The 20,844-nt window shown below is 45.8% G+C and overlaps 1 protein-coding gene across 4 annotated transcripts in view; it reads right to left on the reverse strand.

Moving 5' to 3' along the window:
- Window positions 1-678: 678 nt before the first annotated feature.
- LOC119168102 (putative thiopurine S-methyltransferase) overlaps window positions 679-20,844 on the reverse strand; it is a 98,596-nt gene continuing 78,430 nt past the window's right edge. For 3 of the 4 annotated variants that reach the window (XM_075866046.1, XM_075866045.1, XM_075866043.1), the window contains 6 exons: window positions 14,492-14,621; window positions 10,459-10,511; window positions 7,207-7,281; window positions 6,346-6,431; window positions 3,339-3,383; window positions 679-862 (listed from right to left, as the gene is read on the reverse strand). In XM_075866046.1, coding sequence (XP_075722161.1) covers window positions 750-862; window positions 3,339-3,383; window positions 6,346-6,431; window positions 7,207-7,281; window positions 10,459-10,511; window positions 14,492-14,611 — 492 coding nt within the window. In that variant the 5' untranslated portion in view covers window positions 14,612-14,621 and the 3' untranslated portion in view covers window positions 679-749. The remainder of the gene's footprint in view (window positions 863-3,338; window positions 3,384-6,345; window positions 6,432-7,206; window positions 7,282-10,458; window positions 10,512-14,491; window positions 14,622-20,844) is intronic. The other variant, XM_075866044.1, reaches the window with a different exon arrangement.

Raw genomic sequence — 20,844 nt, forward strand, 5'->3', positions numbered from 1 at the left:
ACGTGGCAGGAGCAAGCACCGGACCGGGCTTATTGGCAAAATATCCTTAGTGCTGCAGTGGGCCCCATGAGGCTGGTGGTGTTTCGATGAGTCGGCACGCAATATGAACGTGCATCGTAAATGGCGGTTCTTGGCCGTTATCTCGCCCCGCCGCGGTGGTCTAGTGGCTAAGTTACTCGGCTGCTGACCCGCAGGTGGCGGGATTGAATCCCGGCTGTGGCGGCTGCATTTCTGATGGAGGCAAAAATGTTGTAGGCCCGTGTGCTCAGATTTGGGTGCACGTTAAAGAACCCCAGGTGGTCGAAATTTCCGGAGCCCTCCGCTATGGCGTCTCTCATAATCATATGATGGTTTTGGGACTTTAAACCCCACATATCAATCAATAAATTGGCCGTTATCACACATCAGCCGTTCTTCTTTCGCGAGTGGGAATTTAAGATAAAAGAAGGCAAGTGTGCAACAATCACACAGTGGAAGTCGGAACTACAAAAGCACGAGTATGCAGTAATGTCTGAGGTCACCTTATTTTAGATCAAAATGATGCCATATTTATCAGTCTTTATGATAACACGCGTTCCTTGTACCTGGGCGCCATTCGCCTGGGACACTCGGGCTCTCTGACCATGTGAAGAAATTCTGTCGCGGAACGACATGCACATTCAACCAGATGAACGGAAGTGTTCCTGAAGCATATTAAACGAGCTGAGCTTTATTTTCTCCCAATAGAGCGGTCATTTCTGCGTCGTCGGTCAGTTGGCTGGTGTCATGTGCCACAGGAATGTAGTTGCTGAGGCACGGCCATCCAAGAAACGCGGACTTTCGTTGGTCTTGCTGTCCAACAGTGTGATCTTAGCAACGTCTTCTGCAACACAGGGAGCAAGGAATCAATACTATGCAGATAATCTTACCATAGTGTGACCGCACATGAATATTTATATATGCAAAAGCGACCTCGAGCTTTGTGAAGTGCTTATCTGAACGCTTACTCTCGAAGCCTGTCAAGTAACTTCAGGCTACCAACAGAGCGTTTTAAATTTGTTCTGAAATAGCTTTAGAGCAATACCAAACTCCACACACAGGCATTAAGCTCTGAATATATACTGAAATCAAAAATGAGGTTGTAATAAGAACAGTGCTTTTTTACCTCAGGGTAAAGTTCTTATGATTGCTTGAGTCTTAAAGTAATACTATACAAAGTGAGCTGGGCTTTAAAAAGAGGTCAACCTGTGTTGTAATCACAATATAAAATTAGCATAGTATTCTTGACAAAATTGCACTAGTCTGTTTTCCTTCTTTCACCGCTCATACATCTGTATTTCAATAGATTTCCCATCACTTCTGTCCTCGTTCTGCTGGTATGCGCCTATTTCAAAGTTAGGGGTGCAAACGACCGGTCTGAAGTGACACAGTGACAGCACTTCCTGTGTGCATAGTAGGCTAAGTTCTAGATTGGGGCTTTCAATATGGGTCAATATTACCTCACATCACTCGTGATTTAGGGGCACTTACAAAAAAAAAGTTTGTCATAAAGTGTCCCCTCTCACAACATTTCAGGTATGCAACTGTCCTCTATTGAAATAAATGAACTGTTCACGAGTTTTTGTGGACTACTCATGGCAATGCATCGCCATGTGTGGTATAGTACTTCCGTATCGAGGTTGAGGCTTGCCTACGTAGGGGATATGCGCTGAATTATGTAGCCAGATTTAAAAATAAACCTGCACGCACTGCCCCAAATAGACATCCTGCATTGTTTTGCGGTGCAACTAGAACAGTCAAAGATTTTATTGCTATTTTAAACTGCTGTATTTTAGAAATAGCAAAACACAGAGAACTGCGTCGCTCAAAGAACAGTTGAGAATATTATCTATATAGGCGTGGTCACGAGCGCTTTCTCGGCAGACATCCGCAAAAAGCTCGCATAAGGGCTGTATTTTCAGTGTTTTACGTTTAGGCAAACGTCATCACAATAACCGATCGCCCCCTGGAGCGTCTGTATTGGCTTACACCAGCCTTTTGTAGAGCAGCGCGAAACTGGACACCATAAGTTTACAACAGCAGCGCAACCATTACTTCGTTTAGCAATACAATCTGTTCTTATCGGAATCATTGCTTGGCCATTGTGAGGAGTGATTTCTTTTTGTCTCCAGGCTTCCATGTTCTCCCAAACTTCTGGCTCATTTGAAATAAGACAAAATTTTAGAATGATGCGTAGAGTTCCGCAGTGAAGGCACGTTTTAGAGCAATAGCTCTGCTCCCGTTACAGATCTAGGATACGACTTGCACATGATATTGACTTTGAAGCTCGAAGTCATGGTGATGTACTGGGTCTATTTGTTTGCCTCTTTCACGCACTCCTCCCTGTCAGAGAGCCACGGGGCGGTGTGCGTGCCGACGCCGGTGGCTACGACCTCGTGACCTCCGGCGTCGGCGCGTCGGCGCGGTGGTCCTGTGGCTAAGGTACTCGGCTGTTGAGCCGCAGGTCGCGGGATCGAATCCCGGCTGCAGCGGCTGCCTATACAATGGAGGCGAGATTGCTGTAGGCCCGTGTGCTCAGATTTGGGGCATGTTAAAGAACCCCACTTAGTACAAATTTCCGGAGCCCTCCACTATGGCGTCTTTCATGATGGTATGGTGGTTTTGGGACGTTAAACCTCATATACCAATTGATCATCAAGCCAGTTTTGGCAATGCGAATAGCAGAGGGACCCACTCCGCTTATGATAGGCGTAGTTGGGTTATTTCCCACCCGAGTCACTTATGAACTTGCAGTTCGCTTGCCGTGTTTATGGCCAACCAAAATTTGTCAGTATATATAGTTCATTTACTGACCATAACTTTCACTAGTAACGCGTTTTGTCTTTCATTAATAACGCGTTTTTCGATGACTTGAAGTAGTTGGGTGACGAAGGCAATCATACGTTTGGGGATTCAACAAGTAACGTTAATCATTCTCTGGCAAAAGTGCTCCACCTTGGCGACAACAATAAAAAAGTGAACACGTGCTTGCGTTCTTAGTTACGCATATTTTCGTGCTACCAAAATAATTAGTTGTTTCTTCTAATCTCCTTCGTATTTCACTTAGCACACACAAGTTCAATAAATTCACGCTTCTTTTCGACTTCTTTTGTGATGATGATTGGCTTGTTAGCTAGGTACCATCTAGCGAATTTCGTAAAAAGACAACGTGCAGCTGTTCCTGCCGTAAGGGGGCGCAGATGCGCGGGACACAGCCATGGCTTGCGTAATACGGCAGTTGCGGCTATCGCACTATAAGGTTTGTTTTACACAATCCAACCAAGGCATTCCTTCGGCTGAGAACAACACTGCGTCCTCACCGTATAGCTTTTTTATAGTCGCTGCATCGACGCTACGAGGAGAGCCTGCAAAAAAATAAAACAAAGTTATAGTAGTCATAAACCTGAAAAACGAACATATAGGTCTGTTTCGGGGGAAGCTCCTTAGCACAGGGTCGTTCTCTCGTAGTATGTTGTATTAGCCACTCCTAGTTAGTTTTAAGAACAGCTCACTAGATGGCGTTGTGTGTATATGTCCTTCGAACTAATAGTGCTAGATGGCATTAGTGGTTTTCGTATAGTTCACACTGAAACAGGATAAATGGCGCTATTGTGAAAAAAACTTGTAGCGAACTCATGGAGTGAATGATGATGAGTGGGGCGAAGCGTCCGTTCATCCGTCCGTTCGATGTGTGCGCTATACTGTGACAAGAGCGGACGGATGGACGGGCGAGCCATGGACGGATGCTTCGCCCCACTCATCAACATTCACTCCGTGGATACGCTGTGAATTTTTCAGAGGAGCACTAAACGTGGATATCGGGAAGTTCGCGGCCTGTAAAAAACTATTGCCCCAATATAAATGAGGAAATCAGCTTCCACGTTCGTGATGTCAGTTACGTAGTTTTGTGGGAGGCTTCGGTTATAGACACCTCGAATGATTTTTTTTACTATTCCTGCATAATAAACCTTATCAAAGAAAATTGAGGTGTTTTACGTGTTAAAATCAAAACACGATACGAAGCATGCTGCAGGGGAGGACTCCAGGTTCTTTTTTCTAGGCTGAGTTCCTTTTACGTGCACCGAAATATAAATAAACCTGTTGAAAATCTACATATTGTGTATAATGTGCTAGGAACTACGCACTGCCGTGGTACCACGCAATGGTTTCTGTTCGCACTGCTGAAAAAAAGCCGGTGAGTCAGCATCGAGAGACCTGCTGTCGATGTGGTAAGAAAATATCTTTAAGTCTTGTTTTCGTGCAAGAAGTCCCACCCATTCACGAGCTTTATTTTCTGAAGCCATGTTTTCTTGAGGTATTTCATTTTGTAGAGTCAGTCGGCAATAATTGTGAATTAGTGCAGCTTTTCTGCATCTGGTTGACTTAAAAGAACATGAGATTCTGTACGGATGGCATGCTTTCTCTATAAAAACTAGGCCCAATTTTCGCTACCTACCTCACTCCCCACATCTTTCTTGTGAATGTTTAAGCGCACTGACAACATTGTACACTATCACGAAACTAATATCTTCACGTGGTGTGTGAAAATGTAGCTCTGCTGGTCAAAGCATGTTCGAGTGACTTTATTGAGACTAGTGCTCAAGCAAGAAAATATTTTTTAATCAGCCCGGTTCACACGTGTAATTTCTCTGCATTCTTAGAATCAACAACAAATATATATTTTGTGACCACTGTATTCGCAATTCAAGCGTCTAATTAGGATTTCGTACTTCGATGTTTGTACAATACATGAAATACTTCTCCGTGAAACAATATTTTTCCCACAATGTCATGAAGTGCAACAGATGTGAAGCTACCAGCCCATATATCTAAATTGTTGTTTTTCCAGTAATGCATTGCACGAAATGGCAACACCCAAGTTAAATGCAGAGCACTTCAGGGGCTTGGGTTGTTGTGATACGCCGCTTGGCGTTGGACAGGCAAAACCGTCTATAACATAGCCGTCATCTGAACGTTCATCAGTACTAATTATTTCCTAATGCTCTTTCATTATGGAACAAGTTACCTCAGGAGGTCGTTAATGCAGACACGACACAATTTTTCGCCCATCTCGTCAATGGTCTAACGCTTGATTTTTAATATGCAATATATTGTGTTCCTCATTAGTGCTCAGATTTTTTTGTATTTTGGTATGAATGTCATTACTGCTATGTATTATGTAGATTTTCCCTGATGTTGATAGTTTTCTTATTTTCGTACATAGTATTGTATTTTCTTATATTTTTATACTTTGTTTTGTCACTGACATTTGTTACCCACTCCTTCTTGGGCCCGAACAAGGTCTGCAGTGTTTGTAAATAAATAAATAAACAAATAAATAAATAAATAAATAAATAGCCATCATGGAACAGCCACGTAAGGTACAGTATACTAAGCAGCTGGAATAGGGAAGTCCACAGAGAGGAGCATACATGTGAGGATCAGGAGAATGAGAAACGGGAGTGCAGGAGAGGAGAGTAAGGCATTTCTATGGTGTGGCAAGAAGGTGAGAAGAGAAACTGATATTGATGAGAGATCTTAAGGTGATTGTAAATCATAACACAATCACTTATTAAAGCGCTGGGAAAGAGAAGTGAGATCGAGGGCGAGTGATGAGAAAGTGGTGACGGATTAATGGAGGGGGAAAGAGGGCACCACTACATCCTAAATTAAGGTTTTATTTTCCATCATGAGCGCCAACAGATTTGCACGTATGAAATTCTAACGCCAGCGCCTGCTTCGACCTTCAAAGCAAGCGCCACTGAAGCGCAAGCGAAACACTGCTCCGCAATTGCTTCAGCCATCAAGTTTCGTGCAACTACATACATTTTTTCGTCAGGGCGATAATTTCTTCAAATCGAGAAACTGTACCGTTCGTCCTATGAAAACATATCTTCGTTTAATGTATAATGTTTAATGTATATTGTACAGTAGTTATTTTACTGTGATAATTTACGGTAGTGCTCATCATAAACAACGGTTACACAGAACGTACAGAAGCTTATTTTACCAAATATTGTGTGGTATCGGCCTTGTTTCTAATGCCTCTTGTCATAAATGGTGTTTAGTGTTCCTCTACAAAACAGCGTGACGAATTCGTGTGCGTAGCAAAGGTGCAGACAATATGTATACCAGGTAGATCTACTTTTTCTTCTATTCCGACGTATTGATCGAGTCGTGTTTTGCCTAATCATGTTTCTTAAATTACGTGCGAAGCTTTCAGTTTTGGCTCCAAACAAAGTATGTCTTTTATAAAACGGCCAAATTGATGAAAGGTTAGCACACATTCAATACAGATATCATAGTGGCACAGCTTTCTGTACTCACGTGTATACCAAGGTGCATTGTAATGGACTCCCCAGAGGCCGTAGGAGAAATCTTTAGCGAGGAGAGACTTCATCAAGGTCACGTACCTGAAGAGAATACACGAAACATTATTGTTTAGGATGGTCACCAATGCATATTGAAAACCGTAAAGCTTCACAAAAAGTTCTTTCAGGACCTTCCGTGAAGAACTCTTTGTGACGTCCTAGAAGGACTGCCTCAGTTGTGAGCAATCATTCGGACCGCGTCCGTCACAGAACATAGGTGGTGTCTTCTAAAGATTGCAGCGTTATGTAGGAGGCCCAACTTGTGCAAGTTGTTTGATTACCATAAAAATGTTGCTTTCACCCATAGGATCCGCGTGTTTCGGCGTCCCGCCTTTCATAGAGTTGTGTCCCCAACCAGTGCCTCCTCTATTTTAGAGGAGGCGCTGCGCCACCTAAAACAGATGGTTCGCAAGTAAGTGTGTTATTCAACTAAATCACGTGTTCGAAACATGGCCAAAGTGACACTTCGTGAAACATACTTCGTAAAAAGAGGCACTTGAACGAAGCGGTTGCCAGCCAGGTCAGCTAAGCCAACACCACGTGTGGAAGCATAGCCACCACCAACCACCACACTCTACCAAATACATGTCTCAAAGTCATCATTGCTTTTTAACGTGCATTCAGTCATTACGCAAATTTGGGAAACGATACTGTTCATGCAAATAAAGTGCATAGCACTCCGCTGAATAACGATATTATACGGGATGAGAAAACCCAGATTTATTAACCAGGCCTTTCTTTGAGCGAATCCTAAAATTACTAAGGGCACGTAAATACAATTAACAGCACTGAAAACAGCTTCACTCCAGAAGTTTACCTTGGCCGGTCCTCTTGCAACACACATGTAAAACCAGATCTGTCCCAGATAATCTCCATGGGTCCGGCACACTCGCTGTAACATGAATATCGTTAATTGTAATTCACGCGTTTATTCATTCGAATGCATGCATTATCGGCCTTCTTTGGACACCTAAAAACACAGACTTAACCACGTTTGCAACGCAACACAAAGATTTACTAGTCAGAATTCCGGTCAAGAAACAATGCATGTCAATTTTTTGTACTGCCGGTAAGGATGCTACGTGACGCGTCGTGGTTTTTGAGCAAACACAAGTGAGGTGACGTCAAAAAAGGACACTCAAAACAATAAGATATTGCAGACGTTAACTTTGTTCATTGCAAACTCATCGCTTTGCTGGTATTGTCTCAAAATAAGGAAGAAAAAGGTGTGAAAGTGGATACAGGACAAGACAGGGCTAAAAAGACATTACAGTTTTTTTTAAATACAGGTTCTAGTATACAAAATAGATTGATGGGTAATTTAAGACCACAATATTATGAAGTGTACTTCATTTACTACCTAAATGTAATTGTTGTGTGGGGTTTGATATTCCAAAACCACCATATGATTACGAGAGACGCCGTAGTGGAGCACTCCGGAAATTTCAACCACCTGGGGTTCTTTGACGTGCACCCATATCTGAGCCCACGGGCCTACAGCATTTTCGCCGCCATCGAAAATGCAGCCGCCACAGCTGGGATTTGATCCCACGACCTGCGGGTCAACATCCGAGTACCTTAGCCACTAGACCATCGCGGTGGGGCACCAGCTGGTAGGTGCAGAACATCAGGCGGTCATTTCTTCGAAGTTAGCCGTCTTCTTTCGCTGTGTTACCTACATCACTGCTTAGTATCGATTCAATCTTTCAGACCTTTCTAGTGTGTCCTTCCCCGGTACTAACTAGACCATGTTTTCTAATACTTGGTTCATGCTCAAGAAATGTTAAGGACGCAACCCACGTAACCAGAGGAAAGAGACAGGATATCCCGTCAATTTGCACTGACTATATTTTAAGAAAGGCTCCTTTTTATACGCATGCAGACAAGTGCGCAATTACGGTTGTGCAGGGCAATGCTGAACAATCTCACGCTTACAACATTATTACACAAAAATTTTCAAAAAATTGTGATTTTGTTTTATGCAGGATAGCAGACGTGTCACTGATTGTATACATCTGGTTTTACATTGATAAAATATACCCGGTGCCAGAGTATTTTCTCTCTCTCCATGAATTCGAATACTTCCAAGGTCCAGCCGACATATGCAGGATTCGCAGTGCGTAGGTGGTCACTGATCTTATTTTTAATCGAAAATACCCTGCAATGACGCAGCGTCTAGCCTGGCCTATATAAACTCTGCTTCATGTGAGCGGGCTAAACCATGAACCCCGCGCAAGGCACTAACGGCTTCGAATGCTTTTCACCACAAAGCGTTAGTTTTTGCGGCACTGTGGTGCGTGGATAGAGTTCGGTCAACCTCCATGAGGCTGAAAAAGAATATGTACCTTGTACCTAGAAAGTGCTATTTTTAGGGCGAGTTTGAAAGTCACACTTGGAAAGGTAGCGCCAATGGACACGGGCGAAAAAAAAGGCACAGTGACGAACAGACGACAGCACTTTTAGCAACAAGTTTGTTAATAAAAATCCACCTTTGATACATACAGCTTCCATTTTTGTCCACGTGAAAATTTCAGTGCACTGATGAATTCAAGAACACCATCTTTTTTTCTGACAACACTATCAACGGTGTATTGACATATTTCTCTTCTTCGATATATATTCAATCATTTCGCGAGTGCACTTTTCTTTGAGGCAACTGATTATGATACATTTTGAACTCATAGGTGAACAACTACAATCGTCGCAATGTGTGGACAGGTGCCCATGTCTCTGCTGCCAAAGTGTGACCTTTTGTTAGATAGTTGGCGTACGTGGTGTAATAATATACTAATTGTTTAGGTTCAACGTCCGAAGACCATGGGTGTAATTATTAGAGGCCCCTACTGAAGATTTCTAAAAACGTCGACCATCTGCTTTTCTTTAACAAGCACCTTAATCTAAATATACCAGCCTCAAACACTTTGCCTCCATCGAAAATGTGCCCGCTCTGTCCGAGATTTGATGGGCATTTTTGTTCCCTCCTCCACCCGTGTTCTCCTTTCTTGTAGCCACGCCATGGTGGTATAGTGACTAAGGCACTCGGCTGCTGACTCTCAGGTTGAGGGAATAAATCCCGGCTGCGGCAGCTGCATTTTGATGGAGGCGAAAATGCTGAAGGCCCGTGGGCTAAGATTTGGGTGCCCGTTAGAGAACCCCAGGTGGTCGAACTTCCGGAACCATCCACTACGGCGTCTCTTATGATATGGTGGTTTTGGGACGTTAAACCTCACATATCAATCAATCAGTATTTCCTTTCTTGTATTCGGGTTTGTACGCCTCAGCTTTTTTTTAATTAGTACTGTCTAGTGCTTTTTTAAAGATGAGCGTAAGAACGCTATAAAATTTAGTACACGCTGTCGTGCGTTTTGCACCCCCCCCCAAAAAAAGCAGCCAGAATACTTCCGTTTGACGCCCCATTTGGGAGAATCACGTGACCTGAAAAGAAGCATCCCTCATAACGTCACTAATACAGCGGAACATCAATGTAGATTATGCCACTGAGAGTAGTAATGCTCGTCATTTTAATGACAACTGGGGTGCACCTCGGCAAAGGTTACTGGCCCCGAGTGACACTGGTCGAAGAATCGCAGGTAAGATAGCTGCATTTCTGCAATGGCAGGCTGAACCTATCCAATTGATTCTAAATGCGGCCAGAGTGAAGTCACACGCGACGTTTCACTCAGTGTCACTTGATTCTCCCGCATGTTACGATGACATGTAGTAAGGCCGCTGTGCGTTTTAGACTATATACAAAACATTGGCCCCGTATCTGCATGTCTCCCTGCAAATGTCGTCTCCTGCATGCGGATAGAGTGAACAAAGCGTTTTTTTTCGTGTTCTGCGAAAAAAAATGGCGAATTGTATTCTGGAAGCGCAGGCAGGCAGGCAGGCAGGCAGGTAGGCAGCCAGGCAGGCAAGCAGGCGGGCGGGCAGGTAGGCAGGCAGGCAGGCCGGCCGATCAAAATTTTTGCTCCGAAGTACCCCAAGAAGGACTATCGTCTTTAAAAAACGTCACGTCACCTCGTATGTTCCACCAGCTACGAATAAATGATCACGTTGATATATTTACCTTTTGAAGTCAAAAATATTGCAAATGAATATTCTGACTGACTTGTCAGGCGTCTGCAAAAGAAGGTAGTGTTCGATTTATGTCATTACATGTTAGAAGTGATCTATATCATGCCACAGCCTGTAATTCATGTTTATCGTGCCCGCCATTCATAAGATACACATCCCGTTTAAACCGAGGTAACGAAGCCACCAACACCGCATCGGAATCGTGTTTTGCCATTTGGTGCATAACATGCATTTCAAGAGATTGTGGTTACGTAGCTCACTTTCAGTTCAGTTCTTTTCAGTTCATTTGCACATATTGTGAACTTTTTTTAGATTCTGGCACGTAGTGCGAGAGAACTCGTATAACGGGGAGGGAAAATGAAACAACAAAGAGAGCAGAGATATTACCCCGTTGCATCTGCGGTTGGCTATACTCTGCGCTGGGTGAGTGCGAAAGGCGAGTGGATAGCGTGGAATTGAATGAGATGAGAGCTTGGAATAGAATGAAAAAACATTTTTTCTTGTTCTGCTGCAGAACCAGACGACAGTGTTGTGCTTGAAGGTACTCGGGTCCACGCTACGGAGGACGCGTAAAGCTTGGTCGGAGACGACTTCACGTTTCAATGCTTTGATGGCCAGTCTGGAGTCACTTCAGTCTGCTTCCCGAGTGTTTTCGAGCACACCTATGGCTATAGTTACTGGCTCCGCTACTTCAGAGTTTTGGGTGAGGATCGTGGCAGGGTAAAGAATCTGCTTTGCGGATGAGACCGCGACCCTGGCGAAGGCTCGGCCGTTGCGATAGGCAGTGGTGTCTACGAAGGAGACGTCACCGGCTTTCATGTCTATGGGCTTGAGAAAGGCGGTGATCAGTTGTATTCGGTGATCACTCCATTTTCACAGAATGGGAGTGATCCTGATAAGGTCACGGGTTTCACGGGAAATCAGTGTCAACTCTGGGAGATCCATGGCCGTCGAGGAGAAGCCTAGCTCGCGCAGAATATGGCGGCCCGCCTTGGTGGTCATGAGTCTGGTCAATTGCACTCGTTTTCGAGCCTCGGCGACCGCTTCTGGCGCGTCGCGTATGCCCAACTCGACGAGTTTCTGCGTCGCAGTGGTGATAGTGAGGCCGAGAGTTCGTTTGATTACCTTTCAAATAAGGGTATTGCGTTGATCACGCTCAACATGTAGCCATTTGTGTGCGGTCGTGACGTAAGTAAAGTGGCACAAAACAAACGCATGTATGATACGCAGCAGGTTGTTTTCTTTGAGGCCAGGGTGCTGGTCGGCTACTCTACGTACGAGTCGTATGGCGTTCTTGGTCTTAGTCTTGAGCTTCAATATCATTTGGGTGTTGGTTCCACAGACTCTATGATCATGCCAAAGACCCTGACGGCGTCCGCCCTGAGGACTGTATGACCATCTCTGGTATTTCAGGTGAAGTTCCTTTCGGCCGGCGGTTTTCTCCGTTTGGGTTTGGCACCTCCGACGTATTAGCAAGTATATCAACAGCTCCGACTTTGCGGCTGAGCACTTGTGACAGGTATGTTTGAGGGAGGAGTAGGCGGATTCGTTGTAGGGCGGACTCAATGACGCCATCTGACCCTGTGTAGCACCATATGGTTAGGTAGTCCACAAAGATGGTTTGATTTAGCCCGCCGATTTACGAGAGTCGTCCCGAAAGCCCGGTCATCACGAGGCTGAAACGCGTCAGCGAGTGAACCAATCCCTGATGGGTGCTCCGCTTTCCGAGCTTTACTTCTTCCGGCACCAGCTTTCCCACGTGCAGAACGGTTCTGCGTCGAGTGAGGAAAATGCAGTCAAAATACTATAACGGATGTCCCAGGACGAGATCTGCAATCAACTTCAAAATGGACGAGTGCGTTATGGTATCGAAGGCCTTTTCTAAATTGAGGCCGAGTATTGCCCGAGTGTTTCGAGTGTTTCATCTATCGAGAATTCAATGCTTTAGAAGTAGCAAGGCTCCATGGGCGTATAGTCCTGGTCGGATTGATATAATTGATATGTAAAGTTGAACGTTCCACAACCACCATATGATTATGAGAGACACTGTAGCGGAGGGCTCCGGAAATTTGCACCACCTGGGGCTCTTTAACGTACACCCAAATATGAGCACACGGGCCTACAGCAGTCCTGGTCGGAGGCCAATTATGTGGTGTGGGAGGCAGTCGTTATCTTCGAAGTATAGACCGACCCTATTGACGACGACATGCTCAGCTACCATGCCCACGCACAACGTAAGCCATATGGGGCGTATGTTACCTAGCCTCAGTGCCTTACCCCGTTTGAGAATGAGGATCGTGTGAGCAAGTTTCCAAGCATTGGGTAGCTGACACTTTTCTATATTTATTTAGTGATGTCGCCGAGGTATGTGACGTAGGGGTTGTCCAGGTTGCGTAGGAGCTTGTTTACGATGTCATCGGGGACAGGGGTGCAGTGGCCATTAAGCTAGTGGAGATTTCGGTGCTCTTGTTTGGTGGAAAATTCAGCGTCTAAGAGGCGTTGTCACTACTTTCACATTGCAAGGGCCAGAGGAAAACGGGAGATATTTCTATACAAGTTTCTTTGCGACGTCCTCCGGTGGTACGGTCCGTTTCTCTTGATGGAATATCGTAGCTTATAAGATGGTAAGTTGGGCCAGTTGGTTAGGATCCCTCGCGAACTTACAGCGCAACACCAGAAAAAAATACAGGACAGGGAAGGAGCAAAAGAGAAAGAAAAGACGGCGCTGACCCTGTCCTGTATTTTTTTCTGGTGTTGCGCTGTAAGTTCATGATGGAATATCTTTGCGATTGAATGACGCTGGTTCGCGTGGGTGTTGGTTTTATCAATGATGTGTTTGACTAGGTTCAATGTTTTAACTTTACGAACCTGACCATCAATCAGGTTACAAACTTCGTCCCGATGCTGCTTTGAAACAGTGCGGCAGCGATTCAATATGCTCCTGTTTAGCTGAGATATGCGTAATCGTAACCTCTAATTAAGGCGCCGACCCTTCTAGCGGGCCAGCCGAGACTTTTCGGCCTTGAGCAGAAAAGGAGTAATTCAAGAATCAATTCGCTCTAATGCGTTCGCGGAGGTAACGCTACACATTTATAATAGTCAAAGGCGTTCACACAGGGCTGTAGTCCCCCAAAACGCCAGACCTGAGCAAGAGATATTGAGCAGACCTCCCGAAAGCTGGAAGAGTAGCCTTTGTAAAGCCCGGTCTGAACTAAATTCGGGTACCTACTGCAAATACACTCACAATGTGCGCACTACGCCGTAACTCATCATAGCTTTGTGAAATAGTAAAGCTGTCACTATACTAATATTTGTGATTATGTAGAGAAGAGACGCAACCACAATACATCTGTAAAGCGTTATTCACATTTGTTGATGTTGGAACGAATGACAAAGCACTGCGGTTGAGCTCCGTGCAATGAGTGAGTACCTATCTGCCAGTCATTACGTAGTTGAAATTGTGTGACGCTTGGTGAGCATTAGGTAGATATCCGCTCGACATTCAGCTCCGCGAAAAGGTTGGCCGCCGAGGCACTTTATCATGGAAGGTCATCAATAACAATGTCTCGAGTTTTACTTGCCGAAACCACGTTAAAATACGACGCATGCTATAGGGAAGGACTCTGGAAATTTTGGCCATCTGGTGTTCTTGAACATGCTCGGACATCTCACAGTACACCAGCCACTGGCATTTCGCCTTGGTCGAAATAACACCACCGCGGCGGGGATCGTACCCGCAACCTTCGGGTTGCTGCTGAGCATCGTGACCACAGCAGCACGGCAGGCACACGTTATGCACCTGGCACTAAGACAACATTGATAACATTTAGAGAAGAAACACGAATATAGCGAGGGCGTAAGAAATGCATTCGGCGACCTTAGTAAGTCGCCACGGGTCTCGGGATAGATACGGTAGTGAGCAAATCCTTGCTCCGGCAAGCTTTGTTTGTTCATCTTGTTACCACCGAATTAAAAGGTGCAATTCCTTTTGTATCAGAAACAAAAGTGACATGCGTTTGTCTTACCTGAAGAACCTTGCACTTGATTACAGGACAGACGGACTCCACAACTTGGAGATCGCTCTCACCGAAGTATTCGTGCACACACTCTTCTACGAACTCAACGCCGATGACACGATGGCCCATGTCACGAAACCTGGCAACGAAGGGAATTCCCAGATTCCCCAGGTGTAATTTCGCTTTCATCAACCACATGTGTCTATAGTATAACTATTGATTGTTATGTTATAGCGCGCTACTTAACTACGAGCACTTGTAATGAAGCAATGCGCAACAATGTAACAATGACTAGCTACCAACTAGCCCGAGAATGTACCCTTCTAGAGACACATTTTCTTGAATACAACGGCATGCCTTGTAGGTCGTATCAAGCCCGACGAACCATCTGGAAAGACTATGTCCCTTAAGAAAAACACTCCAGCCTTCTCCACTCTGTAATGTGAGCGACCAGCAGAAAGCCCTGCTGGCGAGTGCGTGAGTCTCTGTCGGGAATCTTCTACAGAAGGAGAGAGAAAGAGAAAAAATAAACATATCTCTGTAGAGGGAACCCTGAGTAGTATGCGAAACAGGAATGGGTCTATTTGAAAGTTTTTTAATTCATTATTTATTGTCATCATCATTCTCGGGCCGTTCATTTTTCATATATAGTTTTAAGCTCACAAGAACGCTTCCCCTTGAGTATAACGCCCTTGTGGTCCATAAATTATAGCTATAATGACTCTTGATGCATCGGCTGCAGCTCAAAGTTTGAGAATGCAATGTCAAAGCACGCTTCCCTGATAGTTATGACGCTTGCAATTGTACGAAGTGCACCAGAGAGCATGACGGGCCATCATGTGTTAGACTAGCCAGTTGTCATTCATGATTTCCGCGTCAAAGTCCCCGCTCAGGACAAAGGGGTTCTTTTTGTATTGAGTATCATTATTGCATAGCCCGCGAAACACAGAAGCGCCGGCAAGCGGATCCGGATGCGGCTCGGGCGCGCAATTGGCGCAGCCGCTGCCGAGCAAGTGCTAGTAGAGAAAGCGAGCACTTGGTACCGCTGCGCCTCTAGCGGGCGCGCTTAGCACCAGCGGTCACGCCGGGGCGACAAGCCTCGTTCAAAAGCTGCTTCCCACCTAAAGAACTTTTATTCGCGCAAATTTAAGCGATCTTCCTCGTTCGGGGGAGCCCTTAGTTCAGGGCCCCATTGGCTCGGTACACACGCGTTCCCGCTGGACCAGCCGACACTGCTCTAGCGGCTCTGAACAGGTCAGCGCTGTCTTCCAAGAGAAAGGTGAGGTCGAAGAGATAGGGGAGTAGCTCACGGGGTGTTGAGATTTTCAGCTGCCGTGATAAACTGGATGTTTCCTTTTGCGGTATAGGGGCAGTATGAAGGATACTGCGTGGAGTGGAAGACGTGTAGTATAAAAAGACGAAAAAGAAGAGAGAGATAGAGGGATAAATAGAGAGGAAAGGCAGGGAGGTTAACCAAGCTTGGCTCAGTTGGCTACCCTATTACGGGGGGGGAGAATAATATAAAAGAGAAAACAAGAGGAGTAAGAAAGAGAAGGATGAATAGTCAGCTCGAGACTACACAACATAATGTCGCACTGTTTTTTCACAAGCGGTCGTGAAGTCTGGTGGTCCTCAAGAAGTGCAAGAGGGCTTTCGTGGCTTTGCGTGTACGGGAGACCGTCGGCCAAGGTCCCAAGATCTTCTCTTCTGTAAGCGGCCCTGAATCCAGCTGACGGAGCTTGGCTTCCATAATACGTCGTTCAGACTGGTGTGCTGGGCAATGGCATAGAATGTGCTCGAGCGTTTCCTCGCAGGCGCAGATGTTGCATGCCGAAGTGCTCGCCATTCCGAAGCGACAAGAGTACGCATTCGTAAATGCCACGCCCAACCTCATGCGACACAGTAAAGTTTTAGCGCATCGTAGGAGCCCGGATGGCAAACGAAGTTGCAAGTTTGGGTCGATCGAATACAGGTGCGTATTAGAGAAACCCGGTGTATTTCATCGTAAGAAAGTTATACGGCGAGCAAGTTATTGCAGCCGCCTTGCAGCGTCCGTTCTCAAGAGTGGTATGGGCGTACGCAGGTCCTAGTCATGAGCCGATCGAGGAACTTCATCCGCGCGCTTATTGCCGACAATGCCGCAATGACTCGGCAACCACCGAAATACAACATCGTGACCTTCCTTGAGCGCTTCGTGGTAGTCATGTCTTATCTGATAAACGAATTGTTCATGTGACCCGTGCTGCATAACAAATCGTGGTGTCTGTAAGGCCGACCTCGAGTCGAAAAGATGGTCCATTGGTTAAGTTGCTGCCGAAGAATGTACTTTACTGCACCTTGCAGCGCTGCGAGCTCTGCTGCTGTCGACGTCGTGGTGTGAGAGAACTTGTATCGAAGCAACACATTATCAGATGAAACAACCACTGCTCCTGTAGAGCGGTTGGAATTAGTGGAGCCATCGGTGTAAACATGTATGCGGTCGAAGTACCTTTCGTCGAACAAACGCAAAGTCAATTGTTTCAGGGCTAGCGGTGACATGCGTGCCTTCTTAACGATTCCAGGAACTGATAAGCGCACGTCAGGTTGACGAATACTCTATAACGCAGCTGCTGGATGCATCGCAAGTTTGAATCCAGACGGTAATATGTCCTGATGTTTTGTCACAATACCGCAGAACTAATTATGGCGCCTCCGCGCTGTCAAAGAGGCTAAATGATGTGACGGCAGCCGCGACAAATGCCGAATGTGCGCTCTCAGCGTCTCGACATTGATATGCGTTGTAACCGGCTGTTCTTGTGCGATAACAATAGTTGCCACTGTCGACGAGCATCTTCGAAGGCCAAGAGATGTCCAAAGTGCTTGGGCTTGTACACTCCTTAGTGCACGGATGTTAGTCTTGCACGTGTTGGACAGGACAGGAAGGCTGTACCGGAGAATTCCGAGAAAGCGGGCTGTATAAAGCTGCATTATGGAGTGCACGGATGGGCCCCATAATTTTCCGTCGACGAACATGAATACACTCTCAATGCCAATGAGCTTTTTCTTCGGGTATGCGACATGCAAGCTCCAGGTTAGGTCACGATCTACGATGACACCTAAGAATCTATGACTACTCTTATATGCGATTGTTCTGCCATCAATGCACAATGGGTAAAAAGACATTGGTTTGCGTGTAAACGCCACCACTGCGCATTTTTCTGTGGCGATAGTCAAACCTTGCTGGCGAAGGTATGCCGATGTCATTTTTGCCGATTTCTGTATCCTTTCGCGCACTTGAGGCGGTGTTACGCCGAACGCCCAAATGCAGATATCGTCAGCGTAGAGAGATATATAAGCCGTCTGTGGCAGCATTTCGGTGAGCCCCACGAGAACCAGGTTGAAAAGAGTCGGTCTCAAAACGCCGCCTTGTGGCACCCCACGACTTCTGAAATGCTTTTTCGCAGGCCCATCTTCAGTTAGAACGTACTTATATCTTAATGTTAGGTAGCTTCTTACCGAACGAAAGACACGACCTCCAAGTTCAGCTGCTTCAAGAGCATTGAGAACAGCCTCATGGGTCACGTTGTCATAGGCACCTTTCACGTCTAAGAACAGAGCTACCGACAGCCGCTTCTTAGCTTTCTATTGCTGAACAGACGTCACTAAATCAATGACGCTTTCAATTCAGGACCGACCTCGTTGAAAGCCTGTTATAGCATCAGGATAGATGTTATGACGTTCCAGGTACCATTCCATGCGTCTAAGCAGCATCCTCTCCCTGACCTTGCCGACGCAGCTTGCTAGTGCTATAGGCCGGTATGATGCCAAATCCAATGGAGACTTTCCGGGCTTCAACAAAGGCACCAGGCGACTGCACTTCCACTCATCGGGCACCATTACATCATGCCAAGACTTATTGAAAATTTCCAGAAAACAGCGCTGAGCCTGCGGGCCTAGGTGACGTAGGGCAGTATAGGTCACTCCGTCCGGGCCTGGGGTCGATGAGCATCTGCATGTGTTCAATGCTGCATGAAGTTCTTCCATAGTGAATGCAACCCCATTTGCTGATCTCGTGTGACTGGAGAGTCCTGTGGCGATAGATCGATCGGTAAAAAGATGTCGCCCGCGATCTTCGCACAAAATTCACTAAAAACATCAAGCTGTGAGCGGCGTTGATGTAGCGCCAGAGCGGCAAAGGGATGACGCTGTTACGGATGTGAGTGAATACCTCGAAGAGTCCTCCACACGGGAGACAAAGGCTTAGTCACAAAAACTCTTCCATCGTTGCTCCTGGAGTTTGTGCATTCGACGGTCAATTTTCTTCTGAATGCACCTGGATTCTCTGAGGTCATAGATAGATTTCGTGCGTCTGTATCGTCTTTCGGCCCGCCGGCGTACCGTTCGAAGTTGTTCCAACTCTTCGTAAAGTGCGGTACGAAGAAGTATGAAGCAGCCGCTATGCAATCTCTTCCTCTCGCTTGATCGATTTGTATTGGGGCGGCACAAAGTTTGTAATGTGGTAGAGTTTCAGTATAGCTCAATGGGGCCATGACATGATCTCTCAGCAATTTCTGGTTTTCAGCGAGAAACCAAAATAGACGGTCAGTAGTTCGTATACGTATATGAAATATGCCATGGACAAGGATATTTCGGTATGTATCAAGCCCTATGAGTTGCCGGCCAAGAGCCATACCACGGCCACGGCCGCTGGATGAAATAGCGCCACGGAAAGTGACCACCCTTTCACCATGGTGTGTGTGACGTCATGTGCTGCATCGAGCGAAGTCACTGTCTTCTATCAAGGTTTAAGCCACTAAAAATCGTTCAATTTGAATAGCAACCGGATTAAAGCTGGAATGGCTAACTAGACAACAAGATTATTAGCCGCAACACGGACGCTTGAGCAGCAAGCTGCTTCTTACGTGATAGCTGGCGCTATGGCTTGCGGGTACCGCTAGCCACCCGCTAGCCATGACGTAAAAAGCAGCTTGCTGTGCCAGCGTTGGCAGTCTCTGAGGCCGCTGGCATCTGTTCTAACTGCGCGACCAAATCAGCTAAAATTTCGTCACGGTGCTTCAGGGCGCACAAAGTTTAACCTACATAACATGGCTTACGATTGAAAATTGGACTCATGACCTATCTAGTGGTTCAGTTTGCCAGCTCTTCCGGCGGCACCTGATTGGTCAGCTTTCCAGCTAGTGGATTAACGCATACATTGCGATGGATAGTGGTCTGCCCAAGTGTCCAAATGGTACGCAGCCTGTTTAACAATGCGGTGCGTATTGATGGCAGGATACGTTGTGTGCAGTGCAATGCCATTCTTTTAAAAAGAATTCTGCAGGCGTTTTGTGAGTCGGTAAGCACGGTGAATGGTTCACCTCGTGCAAGTGTTCCTGGGGCGCGTATGATGTATACCAAGGGCAATAGCGGCTTCATCCGCCGTGCCACTGATTTCAGTGTTAACTGTATCGAAAAACCGCACAGAGTCGGCATTTGGATCAATGAATTTTTCGGACGCGTGAAACTGGCTTGCACAAGAATATACAACAATCTTTTTGTCAGGCAAGGCATTATTCCCTGATTACCGTTTGTCAAACGATATTAGGAGAGTCGGAAAGCGTGAGTCACGTGGGCAAGACGTGTTGGCAGATTTCTTGACTTCACAACTAATGCTTCTCCGCTGACTTCACCCAATATCATTTGCGCAGTGTGCCCTTTTAAATCTCGAACGTGTTATTTGGCTGATCTTCTCCGTATATTCCAATCACATTTAACTGTATAGTACAGAAAGTCAGTGTTGACAGTACAGCGCACCCTGACACTACGTGTCTCGTCAAAAGCTATGCGCAGGCCCAATTGCTGTGTTCTAGTGGCTAAGGTACTCAGTTGTGGACCCGCAGGTCACGGGATCGAATCGCGGCTGCGGCGGCAGCATTTTCTATGGGGCTAAAATGCTGTTGGCTCTTGTGTTCAGATTTGGGTGTACGTTAGAGTACCCCAGTGGTCGGAATTTTCGAGGCTCTTCCCTACGGCGTCTCTAATGATCATATGGTGGTTTTCGGACGTGAAACCCCACATATCATCAAAGGCTATGCGCAGATAAAGTATAGTTTATGCCTCAACTCTTCTTTTCTGCATAATTTTATTGTAAACAATCTACTTGTTAAGTTTTCGGCCATTTGCCAAGAGACTGTTGTTGGAGACAATTTTTTTTATAATTTGACCATTTAATACTACCAGCAAGAAGCATGCCCGCAATAATAGGCGTAGCAATTCATCTTTAAATGAAAGAAAGCACCGAACACGGTAAGAATCACAATAAAAAACACTTCTTGGCTTCCCACATAATTTTCACAGAAAGGAAACTAAATCTGAAACATGTT

The sequence above is a fragment of the Rhipicephalus microplus genome, chromosome 6, assembly GCF_043290135.1.
Source record: "Rhipicephalus microplus isolate Deutch F79 chromosome 6, USDA_Rmic, whole genome shotgun sequence".
Taxonomy (NCBI): Eukaryota; Metazoa; Arthropoda; class Arachnida; order Ixodida; family Ixodidae; genus Rhipicephalus; species Rhipicephalus microplus.